Here is a 17,427-nt window from a genome sequence, read left to right on the forward strand (position 1 = left end):
GGCATTGTTGCTTTCAGTGAGGCAGGTGTGAGCCTAAGTGTCCGATAGCTGGGAGGAGAATACTTAGAAGCACCCCAGAATAAATCCTGGCGCCTGAGATCCTCGCCGAAAGGCAGCACGGGGCACTGGAACTGGCCAGGGGCTAACTGAGGGAAGCCGTAATGGAGGAGACCCAGCACAGGCTATTGGGAGTTGGAAACAGACCGAGAACGGTCCTCACGTGAGGCTCGTGAGCGATGAAGCCGTCCTGACCGATGGCTTTAAGTAAGGGGGGTTTCTCGTGATGGTAACGGGGCAAAATTATGTGCCTCCAGCCCCCACACTAAGCCCCTTCCCACCAAAATGGGCTTTAGTGAGGGATGAAAAATTCTTATTTTTATCTAAAAAAGCTCCAATTTATCCCCCAAAGTCTTTAAACAAAGGAAAAACTGTAGTGTTCATAGGCATCTCTGCCTTTTTAAATTCCCTTTTATCATTTCAAATATTCAACAATTAACAGAAAAATGTCATCAAATTAGGAATTGAATATTTAAGACCTGAGGTGCTTTGTCCCATGTCCTTGCCATCGTCTGTCTCCTATTTTTTTCTCTCTAGACTGTGAGCCCCTCAAGGGCAGGCACTTGGTGCTGGTACTGAGTTTAAGTCTGCTGGCATCATGAGATTTTGCTAAAAAGCTATTAACGTTTGATTTTAGTCACAGCAACAGCAGGGGGGCGGGTAGAGCTCAAGGGTAGAGCGCGTGCTTAGCATGCATGAGTGTTGCCGAAATGTCAGCCCCCGTCCCTGACGAGCCAAATAACTCAAAGACCGGGTCTTGGAGCTTAGAGGAAAAGAGGCAGCTTTATTGCTTTGCCGGGCAAAGGGAACCCACAGCAGGCTGATGCCTTCAAAACTGTGAACCCCCCGTGGGGATGGGGTGGGGTGGTTACACAGTCATAGCTTAGGCAGTCAACAGAATCATTTATCTTGTCACAAGATTTCTTGGCGTCAGGACGTCCTCAGGCAGCAGTTCCATAGAGACTGGTAGTTGTAACTTTTCCAGTCTTTTCATCTCGTAAACACCTGTGGTGTGTTTCTCCTTTTTGACAAATTAGCCTGTTTTGCAGGGTTACAGCTCCGTGACCTTCTTCCTGGAGAACGACTCAGAAGCCAAACATGGTTATAAATTTTAATTGCCAGAGTAAAGTAAAAACAGTGAAATCAATAACTTTAGCTTTAACAATGGGCCTGGGGCTGGGAGCAGTGTCCGACCAGTCGGGTTTGCTGACTGTGCTAAAAGCAGGAGGTAAGCATAAAGCTGAGAATTTGTTAGCCTATGTGCAGTCATTTTATTATTTCTCCTTCATGAGGTCCTGGGTTCAATCCCCAGTACCTCCTCTAAAAATAAATAAACCTAATTACCCCTCCTCAAAAAAAGAACAAAGAAATACAAGTATGAGTATAATGTGTGTATTACAATTTATATAAATTTTATTTCAGGAGGAAATGAGAACGTTTAGGATGCGAGTCCAGGAAGTGGTGAAAGAAAATGAAGAATTGCACCAAGAGTTAAATAAGAGTAGCCCTGTCACCAGTGAGGAATGGCAAGTGGTGTTGTGCTTCTGGTATTTTGCTAATTAAAAAAAAAAAAAGATACTAGAATAAACTTTGTTAAATTATCAACTATATCTGTATTTTAACTAAAAAATTTTAAGAGAGAGTTTCTAAGAAATTATTACGGTGCAGTGAAAAAAACCTACTAAATTATTCTAAACTTGTAATTGAAAGATTACTTTAAAAATTCTAGGGGGGGTGGTTATAGCTCAGTGGTAGAGCACATGCCTAGCATGCATGAGGTCCTGGGTTCAATCCCCGGTCCCTCCATTTGAAATTTTACATTTTAAGAATTTACTGAGACAGTTGATGATTCAAACTTCATTACTGTCCTTTCCCCCAGTTTAATGGAAATGGCCAGATTTACTGTGTTAATAACATGTTTAATATTAAAACATGTCCAGATACTTATTACCTGCAACACATCAAGTGCTTTCTTTTAGACTTGGGAGCGTCTCTGTAATCATTCAGCACCCGAATGGCAGTATTTAATTTTGTAAATCACTTGTAGGCATCAGCTTCAGACTCAAGCAGGACTGGTTTTAGAGGAAAACAAGTTGTTGTTAGAGCAGTTGGAGATTCAGCAAAAGAAAGCCAAGGACACCCACCGGGAGCATCTCCAGGAAGGTGAGCGGTCTTCCTTGTGAGTGATGGGGAGGCTGTGATGTCGTTTGTGTGTCGTTTTACACCAGCACCCCACTCACATTGAAAAGGGGGGAAGTCATGTTTTTTAAAATGGATCCTTCTAGTAGGGGAGGGTGTAGCTCAATTGGTAGAGCACATGCTTAGCATGCACGAGGTTGGGGGTTCAATCCCCCGTACCTCTATTAAGTAAGTAAATAAATAAACCTAATTACCTCCCCCTCAAAAAAAAATGTATGCTTGTTAACTAAAATGCAGCTGTTTACGTTACAGCATACCCCAGCCAATGCCTGTGATGCACTGAGTGCTTTCTCTTAGACTCCAGAGTACCGCTCTAATTATTCTATCAATTGTAGGTGACAGCTTTAGAGTCAACAGAACGGGGTTTGGAGGAACCAGTGTGCCATATAAGTGGGAAAAATCAGGGTTGGGGAGAGGATATAGCTCAGTGGTAGAACGTGTGCTTAGCATGCACGAGGTCCTGGGCTCAATCCCCAGTAGCTCTATTAAAATAAATAAATACATAAATACCCAGTTATAGCACGCCCCCCCCCCAAAAGTGGGAAAAATCATGTGAGATGAAGGGTTGAAACAACACAAGGACATGTTCCTGAAAGCATGTTGAATGAGTAAGTAGGGACCATTTGCTCTCTACACAGTCTCTCTGTGCCCTTCCTTCAGCGCTGCGGGCACTGTCCTAGGTTAAATCTCCATCAGTTACTTTCTGTGAGTGCCCCCTTCTCTCCACGTGTTCCTCCCTGTCCCTAGCAGCCTCATGGCATATGACAGTGGACTTCGAAGTCGCCAGATTGAGTCATTTCTTCCACTTTGATTAAAACCTAAACTTGCGAAAGACAGTGGCATTTTTTTCCTTTGGCTTCCGTGATTTTTCTTTTCCGATGAAGAACAGTATTGGACAGGAGGCCAAAACACCAGCTGTCCCATGTGAGCCGGTGTGACCCCCTTCTTTCTGTCTCCCCCACCGCCCCTGTTATTTAGCGGCCCCCCTTTCCGCGTGGCGGAGGAGCTCACTACCAGCCTCCGCTGTTGCTGAAGCAGCGCTCGTGCTTGGCTTGTTTCTGAGCCAGGTCGTGTCTGCAGTGAGAGCACCTCTCAGTCCAGCGGGAGTGTCCTCCGTGGGACTCCCCTGCAGACCGTGCGGGCACCAGAGTCGTCGCCTTTCCCCTGGCACTGTTTAGGGTGGAAGTGGGGGAGAAAGTTGTTGCATCTCCTTTGCTTTCAAGATTAGAGATGACAGGGTAATTAGCTTCATATTTACTGAGCATTTAATCTTCTCAAACCCAGCAGATCTAAACAGGTAGGATGATTCTTCTGGTCATGTGGGGCAGGGCCATCCTTTCGGTCTGGATGATTCAGACAGCTGTCCGTGCTGTTTTCCCATTTCCCAGAAACAGCTATTCATTTTGATCAACTACATGTTTTTACAGAGTAGGAGGATTTAGAGTTCTATGCAATAATACTTTTAAGTGCTCATTTCAGCCAATACCTGAGAATTATCTTAATATTACATACTTCTGTGTCACGTAGGATGAAAATGTTTATGATTTTCTTTCACTACAGAACATCAAAGAAAAACTTAATGAAGAAAGGGGAGAAAAATAAATTCTGTCCTTAGTTGGGCTATATTTGATGTCCTTAAGAACCTAGAAAATCTTGCATTGTTAGGGGCAGCATCATGATATGTACTTGCACACCTGTGTGTGACATGGCTTCAGTCTTTGGAAAGTCAGTTCCATGAAGACTGGAATCATGTCTTGTTAAATATCATATATTTAACAATAATATCAACATGTTGAACCCCAGTAAGAAAGTATACATTTAATGAATACTTAATATAGTCCCTGTAATTTCTAAGTAAAAATTCTTTGGTATTAATTTCCAAATCTCCAATAGATTTTTTAAAGGTCATTTTTTATAAACTGGCTCTCATTAGTATTAGTAATCAGTAATCATGCATTATTAAGTCTTCTGTACCAAGTCTTTGTCCATCTCTTTTGTTTTTCAGTTTCTAAACTGACTAAACAACTAATGCTCCTGGAGAGTAAAACACAGAGCCAAGAAAATGAGCTCGCTGCAAATAAGGAGCAGCTGGAGCTCTTACATACCGAATGCCAGGAACTGAAAACGCGCTTGGACGGCAAAGTTGCAATGGACGTTCACACTTCAATTGTAAATGAATTAAAAAGGTGCGGGTGTACTATCTTTCCAAGTGTTAATGCATCACCATGCATGTTGTTGAAGGCAGGTAGAGAGAGGTTGCTCCATCTTTTCTGAGTCACTGAGCCTCACCAGCACAGGTGTCCACAGCTGAGAATGGTAAATATTTTATCCAAGTAGAGCATGGCTGTCCTCAAGGGCTGTGGTCTGCACTTTGCATGTATGTATGGGATTTTTTTTCCCTACTGTTCCACCCTTTCTTGTTTTTAGAACCAAAGTAATAGAACTGGAAATCTGGATATCCAGTCATAGAGACCTGATTAAATGAAAGGATAGAACTGTAAAGTGAAATACAATGCAGCCATTAAACATGATGTCACACAAGGCTGTTTTTGACAGTGGAAAATTGCTACAATAGATTTGTAAGTGAAGAGATTGGGTTACAAAACAGTATGTACCGAATGATTGCAGTTTTATTTAAAAAGAAAAAAGGTGTGTGTGTGTGTGTGTGTGTGTGTGTGTGTATTAGGTTGACCAACCATCCCAGTTTGCGTGGGACTGAGGGGTTTCTAAGGATGTAGGACTTTTAGTGTCAACTGAGATTACTGGGATGAGATGCTCTCTCTTGTGTGTATGTCTGTCTGTGTCTGTATGTGTATAATTATATGTATATGTGTATAGAATGACTTCCAGTATAAAATTAGAAGAATGGAAAAATATTAATAGAAATTATCTTTGGTGGGTGATATTATGAGTATCAGTGTTCTCCAGAGAAACAACCAATAGGATATATGTAAGATGTGTGTGTGTGTATATTTGGAGACAGAGAGAGATTTATTTTAAGGAATTGGCTCACGCAGTTGTGGCGGCTAGCAAATCCAGAATCTGTAGTTCAGGCCAACTGGCTGGAAACTGAAACTATGTTATAGTCTTAAGGCCAAATTCCTTCTTTGGGAAACCTCAGTTTTTGCTCACAAGGCCTTCAACTGCTTGGATGAGGCCCACCCACTCTATCAAGGGTCATCTCTCTTACTTAAAGCCACCTGATTGTAGATGTCAGTCACATCTACAAAGTACCTTCACAGTAACATCTAACTAGTATTTGACAACAACTGGGCACACAGACTAGCCGAATTGACCCATAAAACTAACCATCCTCATGAGTAATTTAAATTTTCTTTGTTTTTTTTTCCCTACTTTCCAAATGTTCCAAGTGTAAAATGCACATTACTTTTGTAATAGGGAGGAAGTAGTTTTTAAAATGGTGAGGCTTTCAGCGCAAGATGGCTGACACGGGAGAATAAATGAGTTAGTGCGTATGAAGGGCTTAGCCTGGTGCTTCAGTAAATGTTGACGATTACAGTGACTGGAGGCCAGTGTTTTGACTATCCTGTTACATGCTATCTGGGCTAGAGCTGTACTTTACTTTCCTATTCCAGTAGAAGAAAAAATGTTTTCGAAGTCATGTTCATCCTCATGATTTTATTTTCCTCAAACACCCCCTCCTGTGGCTGATGTTTTTTTGTGGATGTTTCATAACCACATATCCTAACAGCCCCCTCCACGTAAGTACAAAAGGTATGCAAATTTCCAGAGGAAGCCACTAATTGGCAATGGAAGTGAAGGCAAGGGGAGGTGTGGTCATTTGGTCATTGAAGAAACACACATTTGACCAAGTCTCTTTTAAGTGGAAATTGGTTCAGGAATGTAGTGGTAAATAGATAAAAAACAAAAAAAACAAAAACAAGTTTCTTCTGTATAGCACAGGGAACTATATTCACTAGCTTGTAATAACCTATCATGAAACAGAATATATATATATGTGTATAACTGAATCACTATGCTGTACACTAGAAACTAACACAACATTGTAAATTGACTGTATTTCAATTTAAAAAAACACCATGGGGAGAAAATACAATCATTAAATTAAAAAAATTTTAATTATGACTAGAGTTTTTTAAAACTCAGTAGGAAGGCTGAAAGATAAATTTGTGGATTCGCCTAGAACATAAGGTGACAAACAGCTGGAAATGGAGAGAAAAGGTAATAGATGGAAGACCCATCCAAGACATCCAGCCTCAGATCATCAGGAATCTCAGAAAGAGAGATTAAAGAAAGTGGAAAGGAAGACATTAACAGTTGAAGGGCATTTCCAGATATCTGAAGACCTTGACTGAAAGGACCCATAGAACCCAGTGTGTGAATGAAAAAGTCCCACACTTTGATATATCCTCATGAAATATCAGCCAGCCAAGAATGACGAGACAGTCCCATCATCCACAGATGCGTAGAAAGCTGGGACCCCAAAGGGCTGCATCCTCAGGTCAGGTGACCCAGAGGTAACCAGCCCTCAGTCCTCTATAGAGGAATTTAAAAATGCATGGAATTAAAATGCACAACAGTAACAGCATATAATCAGGGAGGGGGTAAATGGAATTGGTGTTCTAAAGTCTTCATGTCATTCAGAAGAGAATACAGGCATTGATTAATATTATAGTTTGAAAATATGCATGATGAAATTTCTGAGGAACAGAATGTGTTTAACTTCCAAACCAGTATAGGGAAAGAAAGAATGATTCAAATAAAAAATCCAATAGAGGGCAAGAAAAGGTAGAACAAGTAGGGAAATAGGAAGCACAAAATAAAATGTTAGATTTGATGGCAAATCTATCAGGAATGGGGAAAGTGAATAGAGAAGTTCAGTCACTCCCTGGTCCTGGAGGAGGCCACGCGGGAAGTCAAGGCAGGGTGCCGGCAGAGAGAACTGATTGTCCCCCGATTCAAGTTAGTGTTGGTAAGTCCGCTACTAGAATTCACAGTAGGCATTGGCTGAGGGTCAAAATATCATGCTTCACTGTTTTGATGTGTGCAGTATTGGAATGAACGCTAGAATTAAAATTCAGCAGGACCTGGGGCATGAGCCTTTAATAGAGCTCATTGAGGGGGAGCTTTGGGGTTCCCGGGCTGAGGCCAGATTGGTCAATTAAAGCCCAAAAGAACCAGATTTTGATAAGCTTCAGGGGGTCTTATCTAAGGGGCGCATGAGGGGAGGGCCCTGGGAGGTGAGGGAGGATGCTATCACAAGGGTCATTGGGGGTGTCACATCAGGAACGTACATGGACCTGTGACTCCACTGGCTGTTACCTGGGGCCTGCGCTCCAGAGTGGGGCTAGTGTCAGGTCGAGGCCCCTGCAGGCCACTTGGCCACACAAAGTGGATACCAAGGCAGTGGTATCACAGAGCAGTTTAGACAAACTCTCAACAGCAACTCTGTGCTGTCTTTAAGACATCCATCTGAAGTATAAGGGCACAGAAAGTCAAAAGTAAAAGGCAGGAAAAGCTCTACCTCTCAAACACAAACCAAAAGAAAGGTGGTAAATTATACTAGTATCTGACAGGATAAATGTTAAGGTAAAAAACTCTACTTAACAAAGGAGATCAGTTCATAGAGATAAAAGGTTCAATCCATCAAGCAGATGTTTAAATTCTTATGTACCTAAAAATAAGTTCATGTGAATATCCTTGGAAATTCAGATGAAATAGTCACATTCCTAGAAAAATATAACTTGTCCAAACTTACTCAAAAAGAAAAAGAATACCTGAATATTCCTTTAATCATTAAAGAAATTGAATCCAAAGATCTTCCCTTGAAGGAAGCTACAGTTAAATATCTTCACAACAGAGCTCTGAAAATATTCAGGAGGAAATAATTCCAGTCTTACATAAACCCTTCTGAAGAACAGAGGAAGAGTTAATGCTCTCTCTTTTTAAGAGGTCAATATAACCTTGATACCAGAACCCAAAAGTGATAGTATAAGAAAGGAAAATTACGTTTCCTTTTCACTCATGAATCTAGATGTAAAAACTCTAAAAAAAGGTACTAGGAATAGTTGTGAACTTCCTTAATGGTTCTGTTAAAAAACAAAACTACAGTAAATTTACTGTTAGTCTTAGTGTTAAAATGTTGCAAGCTTTCCTCCTGAGACTGGAAACAGTACAAAGATGCCCTCTTACACCATTCCTAGACTAACTGATAACAGTGCATGTGACAAGAAAAATGAAAGTGATAAGGTTTGGGAAGAAAGAAATAGTAGTGTCATTATTCATAGAGGATATAATTCCATATGTAGAAATCATTAGAAATAATTATGGATTTTTAGCAAAGTTGGTAGAAACAAAAGCAATTTATAAAAATTAATTGTGTTTCTTGGTAGGAACAAATGTAGAAAATCACATTATGGAAAAGCACCACCACACATACCCCCCCAAAAAAAGGAAAGAAAGGAGGAAGGGAACTATTTACAAAGCCCCACAAATAGAAAGGAGTAGGAAGATTCACAGTACTTATATTGGAAAAATCATAAAACTTTATTGATAATTTTACTGGGTAAAGAATTCTAAGTTGACAGGTTTTTGGTTTTTGAGGTTTCCCCCCCAGTTTAAAGGTATTCTCTGTAGCCTTCTGCGTTGCATTGTGCCTAATGAAAACCTGCTCTTAACATCTTTGTTCCTCTGAACATTGACATGTCTTTTCTCTCAGGCTTCTGATAATTTTTGTCACTGATTTTAAGCAATTTAGTCAGGATGTACCTTGGTTTGGTTTCTTTATGTTTATTCAGCTTGAGGTTGATTGAGCTTCTTGGGGCTGTGGGTTTATATTTTTCATCAAATTTGGAAATAATTTAGCTGTTATTTCTTCAATATCCTTTTCTATTTTTCCTTCTGTCACCACTCTTTGTGGGACACTTGATATTGTCCCATGGGCCTCAGATGCTCTGTTCATTTCTTTTTCCCACTCTTGTTTTTCTCTGTTCTTCAGTTGGGCATTTTATATTGCTTGTCTTCAAGTTCACTGATCTTTTCTTCTATAGTATCTAATTGTTTTTATTCTCATCCAGCATGTTGTCTACCTCTTCCGTTTGTTTCTTCCATCTCTAGAAGTTCCAGTTGAGTCTTTTTTATATTTTCTATTTCTCTCCTCATCGTGCTGTTTTCTTCTGCTTCCTTGAACATATGGACTATATAACATCATCTCTTTGACTTCTGGGCCTGTTATTTTTTTTCTCTTGATCATGGGATCTATTTTATTGCTTATTCCCACTCTTGATTGGATATTGAATATCACAGATTTTGTGTTGTTGGCTGCTAGATTTAGTGCATTGCTTTAAATAGTGTTGAGTTTTGTTCTTACATTAGACAGTAGTTGGATTCTTTCAAAGCTTGCTTTTGTTAAACAAGGTAGACCCAAAGCACCCTTTAGTCAGGGATGGTTTAGCCCCACTACAAAGGCAGTAACACCCTTCTAAGGATGATCTCCAGTGTCCTTTTTTACAAGGTCTTTCCACTCTGGTTGGTGGGCTTGTGCAGTACTCCCGGGTCTTTGTGAACGTCAGGAATTGTTCTGCCTACTCGTTGCTAATGGTTCTTTCTTCAGCCTCAGGTAGTTCTCCTCTCACACGTACAGATCAGCTGTCAACCAGAGACTTGTGGTGCCCTGCCCAAAGATCTCCAGAGCCCTTTCTCTCCATGAAACTCCCTCCTCTCTGCCCACAATCTCTAGTTGCCTTGGCCTCCCTGATCTCTGCTTTCTGACTCCTCAACTCAGCAAATCTGCTGAGTTTGGTTTGGGTTTCCCTCCCTGTTCTGCAGCCTGGCAGTGAGCTGGAGCAGTTGTGGAACTGACCCTGTTCCTTCCTCCTCACAGGGATCACAGTCCTGCACTGCCTGTTGTCCAAAGTCTGAAAGCTGTTGCTTCTTATGTTTTGCCTGGTTTTTTAGCTGAATAAATCTGGCCTCTGTTATTCTGTATTGGCTGGAAACAAACAAACAAAAATCTCTGTTTTCAGCTTTCTTTTTTAACCTTTTATCATAAATCCAGGTTAATGTGTCCAAAAAAATAATAGATTGTTTTTCAGTGAAAGAAGTGTATTCTGGTCTTTATACGTTTCTCAGTTACAGATTAACCTTAAAATCATATGTTGTGTATTGCTGCTGCACATGACAAGTGTCAGCTCCTACCACATGCTTCTCTTCCTGCAAATCTGACACCACCCCGCTGCTGTTCAACAGAACGAGTTCACTCATCTCAGATTGCCCAGATGGCACAGCAGTGTTAAATTGCTGCAAAAGTTTTGAAGCCATCCTCTCAACTTCTGTACTTACCTTGTGGACAAGTATCAAAGAGCTGGAGACTGACACCCATCTGAGGACCACACTTTGAGTAGCCCTGCCCTAGAGAATCCTGCAAGTATGTGTGCAGAATATAGCCCAGGTGACTGTCAGCAGGAAAATGAGTGCATAGCATTTGGTATTACTGATACAATGAAATATTCTGTAGTCACACAGAAAGATGGGTGAGTCTCGGAGGCATAATGACACTAAAGTATATACAGTCCCGTTGGGTACCTGTTATGCATCTTTGTTCCTGTTACATATGGTTCCAATACCGGCAAATTAAACTAAGCTTGTAGCTATGCACAGATAGGTAATGATGCTATCAAGATGATTAAAGAGAGAACTGTGTTCAATACCTTGTGATAACCTTTACTGGAAAAGAATATGAAAACAAATGTATGTATGTATATGCATGGCTATCTGTCACTGCCCAGCAGTGGCTGCCTCATTTAACCTCAGTGTGCCAGATACAGACTTGACAAGACTTGTGATATTTTTGTCTGTCAGCCAGTTGCAGAAGGAAGAAGAGAAAGAAAATGCTGAGATGGAAGAGCTGATGGAGAAGTTGGCGGTCCTGCAAGTGCAGAAAAAGAGTCTGCTGTTAGAGAAGACCAATCTGACAGCTGAAAACAAGGCGCTGGAAGCTGAACTCGAAAAGGCACAGAAAATAAATAGGTGTTCTATATTTTCTCTTAAGCTGGAATTTTTGGTTTTGGTCGTTAAAAAATTGAATATTCTATTTCATTTTATTTATCTTTTCTTTTTCTAATATTGGTTATAAAATGGAAAGGGATAATCAAGCTTACTGCATATCTAAATATAAAATATTACCAACATGAACCAACATTATCGTTCAATTATGGTTGATAGTCATAATGATGACTGAAAGTTCCAGAATTTCTTTACTAAGTATTTCCCAAAAGTCTAATCCAGGGATGACTGAATTCCTTTTTCAAAAATATCTCTTTCAGAACATGTGCCAAAAAATTAACAGAATAATATGTAATAGCCTGTTAATTGTGTAAGCATTTTGTGATCCCTATTTACTTACTTAGTTTGGAGTCAATAATTATGCTTCCTTTAAAATTAAATTCAGTTACCTTTTCTCACCTTGAAACTTGATAGAAGATTTAGGTTGCTGAAGAATACACTTAAATGCTAGCATGCCTGCTCTTTTATAACACAGATATTCACTATTCCCTAGCCATTTAGGCTAATGAGATTTTTATTCCATCATTTGGGGGAACTCTCTAGGAGATCTCAAAAGAAAATTAGTATCCTCAAAAAGCAAGTGGAAAAAGCCATGGAGAATGAAATGTCTGCTCACCAGTACCTGGCAAATCTTATTGGCCTAGCAGAGAACGTAACCCAGGAACGTGACAATCTCATGTGTTTGGTAAGTTTCCTCAGTTACTTCAGTTACACTGCAGGCTAATATGCAAACATAATTTTAAGAGGCTTTTTTTTTTTTTAACAAAGGTATCCAAAGCTTCATCTTTTAAAATTTCAACTACAAATTTTCAAATTCTGCAAACTTTTATTTTTCAACCAGGGGAAAAAAAAAATTTTTGAAAGGCAAATGACCCGAACTTTTAAATAACTGGCAAATGGCATTTTACAAGGTGAACTAACAGAATCAGTCCATGTAACAAGAACAGTAGTCATCAGACGTCTCTTACATACACACACGCATCTTCATGTTCTCTCTTTAAAGCTGTTTTAACATAGTCCCTGTTTGAAGATGAAACATAAGAATCCTAGACGAGTTGAACAAAGTTTATCCTAATGACACAGCTTAAAAGGCACAAAGAGGCAGCTGCGGTTTCTAGTAGCACCAGTCCCGAGGAAAGGAACCGAGCCAGTTATTGGGGGCCCTAGACAGTGGAGCACTGCCCAGCCAGCAGGAGGGGTGCCGTGGCCGTGATTCTGGCATCTCCATGTTGGTTTTAAAAGATGTCTTCAGCAGACTGTGCAGTGAAAGAAGACAGGTGCCAGACCAAGCTATATATGTATTGAAAAAAGTCTCGTAGAATTTACCACAAAATGTAATAGTGAGTTAGATCACTGTCTCTCCAAATGGTAGAATTACTGGCAATTAAAAAAAAAATCTTAGAAAAAATTAAATTAAAAAAAAGAAAAAAGATCTTTTTGCTTAACCTGCATTTTATGATTTTTTTCTACTTTGAATGCATATTGTTTGTGTACATTTAAAGATGTTTACGTAAGGAATGTTTCAAATCTCTGGTGGTATAGGATCTGAAGTAATAATTCAATGGATGTCATCCCAAATAGACCAGCTGACTTTCCATGAGTCAGAAATCAGGCGACTTGGAAGTAACTCCGCTCTCCTCCAGGGCGGATGAGGGGTGGAGAGGCTGTCAGGATGTGTCACAGGCTTAGTCCCATTTGTTAGAAAGGTACTAAGTTCTTCCATAGAAAAATGGACAGAGGCTTTTAGCCTTTGTTTATGTAAGGGGGGATATAAATAGGACACGGCTCTTAGGGGAAAATGCTGATCTTTACTTGTAACAAAAGAAATACTAATGGTGGGGGGAGGGTATATCTCAGTGGTAGAGCGTGTGCTTAGCATGCACGAGGTCCTGGGTTCAATCCCCAGTCCCTCCATATAAATAAATAAATACCTAATTACCTAACCCCCCCAAAAAAGAAATACTAATTAAGCCAGTCTATTCTGTACTTCTATTAGAATATTATATATATTTGTATTATTATTATAGTTCCTTCTAGGAGTGTGGTAAGCCTGGTTATACATTGCTAGTGATTTTTAAGTCCCCGAGTCTTTTAGAAGCAATTTGACCTTGACATGGCACGGCGGGAGCCTTAAAAGCATGCCAACCTACTGAATCAGTGGTCCCTCCTGAGAGGTCACTGTCCCAGCCCAAGTGCTGAACTCTCTGGCATTTTCTGTAGTAGCACTGAGCACCCATTTCCCCTTCTGCTGTGCCTCCTGAGATTACCCAGTGGAATATCAAGAGGGCAGAGCAGAAGCTTGTTGAAAAACGGGCAGTGCCAAACCAACCCATTCATCTAGCAAACATTCTTGGGTACCTGGCCTCCATGTGTCAAGGCCATCTTGTTAGCAGGGCCAGACCTGCAGGGTCCCCAGGATACAGGCCCTGTACCTCCTACCTGGGCCAAAGAGCAGACTAGGTTTCCATGATGAAGGTGAGCGCCTCCCCAACCCTTAAACGGTCTCTCTCAGGCCCACCTCTCATACTTGTGGCCCAGGATGGAAATACAAGTGGAGCCATATACTGCTTATCTGAGTACTTAAAAGTTGCAGATTAAGCCAACAGACTGTTAATGAAATATGTTCTGTCCTCCCGCCTTGATCGTTGTTATTATGGCCTGAAAGCCACGCTCGGATTTAGAATCCTCAGACCCCTCAGACGTGGGGGGAGCTGCTCTCAACCCACCCAGGGTCCACCCATCATAAGGGACCTTGGTATACGCTCAGACATGCCGTCCCCTTGGTCCTGCAGGCTCCTTGCCCATGGGAGCCCCAAGGCCAGCCTCTCAAGCTGGGGTTCAGGGGAAGGACTGGCAGCCTCTGCCCTTTCCTGTGACTGTTGGCCGTGCACCCCCACCTTACCCTGCCCTGGTCTCCTGGGCCTTGTGAGGGCCCCTGATATCTTAATTTATTGATATTGGCCTCTTCATTTCTAATCCCACCTTTTGGGTGGGTTTCCATGTGACTTGTGGGAAGTTTAACTCTCTGGATCTTAGTTTCGCTTTCTTGAAAATCACTTGTCACTACTAGTTCTACCTTGGAAGGAATGCTCACCTTTCCTTTTTTTTTTAATTTCACGATTTGAAATAGTTAATTTATAGTGCATAGCAGTTCATGTCCCATATATTAATCTAAATCATTCAGCTTCCATGACATCCCTCTTGGATCTGCTGCCTTTCACGTTTGGTTTGGAGAATGGCATTGCTCGTTCATAAGTTATCCCTAATTTTGTTAATTATTCAAATAGTCAAGTTAGAAGCTTATTTGCATCTTGGCATTTAACTTATTGAGGAATGACGTCTTCCCCAAGAACAGAGACGTGTCCTGGAAGCTCACATTCCCCTTGTTTGAGGGGTTCAGATCTTCCATTTGTGCCCAGGAGGGCGCCCAGACTGCTGTTCCCAGTTCCTGCCCTCCTCAGCTGTTTGCCCAAGTTCTGCCCGCAGCCCTCACACTGTGGGTGGGAATCCAGACGTGGGGGGTGCGAGGGGCATCGGGCCAGGACGAGTGGCAGAATGGAGATTACTTGTGAATGGTAATACTCTTTGCGGAAGAATTTTTCATTATTTTAATTTTTCTGTTAAACTGAGAGCCCGTTGTTTTTCTTTTCCCTTTACCCCATAGGCTAAATGTTTAGAAAGTGAGAAGCATGGCGTTCTCAACAAAATCTTCAAAGACAATATTCGCTTGGGAAGGTTGCAGGAAAGAGTCAAGGTAAGCGGTCGAAGCCTCAGAGATTCCTACTGTCAAATGGGAATGGAGGCTTCCTGGGGTCAGATTTCCATGTTTAAGGAAATACTTCATTTTGCTTGGGTGTAACCCTGCTCATCCTCCGAGTAGAGCAGTGTGGGTTTCTCGGGCAGAAATAGCACCTGTCCACTCATTAAATTATCTTTGGTTCACCCGCACAGTAAGGTGATGCACAGCTGCTTTTTAAAGAAAAGACATGGAAAAATCTCCAGGCTGTATTGTTAAGTTGATGTTGGGCTTTGTGATCCAGCCCAGCGTTTGTTGGTTCGGTTAGAAACCGGCTCCTCTCCCGCGAATCCTGACTGCGCCCTCAGTTTCTCTGCCTGAGAAGGCCGCTCTCATTGTACCGACCCTCCTACCCTTGGCCACCTCCCTCACCTGACCTCTGCTCTCCTCCCTGTCACCTGTGTTCCGACTGCCGGCCTCTGGGCATGCATCTAAAGACTCGCCAGCCAAGCTGATTTTCCCTGGGGCAGGGGCAGGGGCGGGGCCGGGAGAGGCCCTGTGAGGGGAGCGTCTGTGAGGGCACGTGGCTCTGACCATGGGGAGTAAGATCTAGGACCTCTGCGCTCAAGTGTGTGTGTGTCTAGGACAGTGATTATAAGGGCCTGTTAAGTAGAGAAATAGATTGGTGACATTTCATATATTGGAAAATTAGCAAACTAGGAAAAATGAAACATTGGCTGGCTGTATGTAAATACTTGTGGTATTGGGTGAACAGTATGCATATATATGTATGTAAACATATGCTGTAAGTTTGTCTGTTTTGTTTTAAAGAATGTACATTTTAGTCCTAAATTATTTATTTTTAAAAAGTTAAGCAAGGAGGGGAGGCTATAGCCCAATGGCAGAGCACATGCCTAGCATGCATGAGGTCCTGGGTTCAATCCCTAGTACCTCCATTAAAAACAAACAAAACTAATTTCCTCCCCCCGACCAAAGTTTTTTACAGGAAAAAGATTCAATTTAAAAAAGAAAAAAATGAAGCAAAATTTAAGATTGCTCAGACTCAAATATATGTCCTAATGTGAAGAACAGATTTTATCTTTCCTACTGTTTCATAAATATTGCTTAAGTGACACAAATATTAAGTTTTGGGGAGCCACATTGCCTTGTACGTTCGGATTTTCAAGTAGTACAGAGATGCCAGCTGAAGGTCTTTCTGGTTTCCAGTAGGGTCTGTACCACACGGCATCCTTAAGCTTCTCTGACCTGGATTCTGCGCTTCGCCCAGGGAAGGTCACCTCCCTCGAACTAAGTTCAGGGATGACTAGCACACCCACCAGAGCATCACTGTTCCCATTTATAATGGCCCTGTGTGCTCAGGTACGCCCTCACCACCAGTGCAGAGAACTCCTTCCCTCTTTGGACCAGAGCAGCTCCACCCTTCCCAACTGTGGGCTCTTAGGCATGATGCTACTTGAAGAAAGGAATCTTTTGCTAAGAGGGAAAGTTCAAAATGTCTGTATTAGTCCCACATTCAGAACTCAGAGGAATCTATCCTGTGGCTTCCGGTGGTAGGGATGACTTAATTTAACCAGGTAATTCAACTTGGAGTTGTATTGACTTCTAGAATGTCATCATAAATTCTTAGCCGATATCTTAGTTTTCCAGGAATTTTATTTGTGTGATACAAATGCTGTATCACAGAATGTTCACCAACTGACACAGTTTTAAAATAAATGAGGTTATAGGAAATTTAATCTTTAATCTTAAAGTACACTTAGTTGTCATTATAATCTTTGTTTTTTTTTTTATGGTAGTACTAGGGATTGAACCCAGGACCTCATGCATGCTAAGCATGCCCTCTACCACTGAGCTATACCCCCCCCTTAGCTGTCATAATCTGAACACCAAAAGGATAAAGAAAAAGAAATCTATATCTACACGTGTTGTTGTGGAATTGCATAACACGAAAGGCAAAGAGGAAATCTTAAAAGTGGCCAAAGGGTGAAAATGGGTTTTTTACTCCTTTTGTACCAAAAGGTCAAAAATTCAGAAGTTTGACGATACAGGGTGTTTGGCAATGACATGAAGCAGTGGGAAGTTTTCTATGTGGCTACTGGGGCTGGAAATTGGTTCTAACCCTTAGTAAAGGAAAACATTCACACAGCTCACAACCCAGCCATTCCTCCCTCAGCCTTTCCAGAGAAAGAAGCCCTCACACAGGAGCAACCAGAAATCGTGTAAAGAAATGACCCCATCAGCACTCGTTCATAATTGTCCCAAATGAAATGACCCCATATCCGTCAGCAGTGGAACAGATAAATAAATTGTGATACAGTCATAAAGGAATACCTAATAGCAATGAAAATGAACAAACTATATTTACAATA

General features: G+C 41.3%; 1 protein-coding gene across 1 annotated transcript in view; it reads left to right on the forward strand.

The window, feature by feature from the left end:
* The window catches only part of CEP89 (centrosomal protein 89), a 67,349-nt gene that overhangs the window by 38,615 nt on the left and 11,307 nt on the right, over positions 1-17,427 (forward strand). The window contains 6 exon segments of the mRNA XM_032486201.1: positions 1,480-1,583; positions 2,105-2,220; positions 4,262-4,442; positions 11,098-11,265; positions 11,845-11,986; positions 14,966-15,055. Of these exon segments, the coding sequence (XP_032342092.1) occupies positions 1,480-1,583; positions 2,105-2,220; positions 4,262-4,442; positions 11,098-11,265; positions 11,845-11,986; positions 14,966-15,055 (801 nt within the window).

Source organism: Camelus ferus, chromosome 9, assembly GCF_009834535.1.
Source record: "Camelus ferus isolate YT-003-E chromosome 9, BCGSAC_Cfer_1.0, whole genome shotgun sequence".
Lineage (NCBI taxonomy): Eukaryota > Metazoa > Chordata > Mammalia > Artiodactyla > Camelidae > Camelus > Camelus ferus.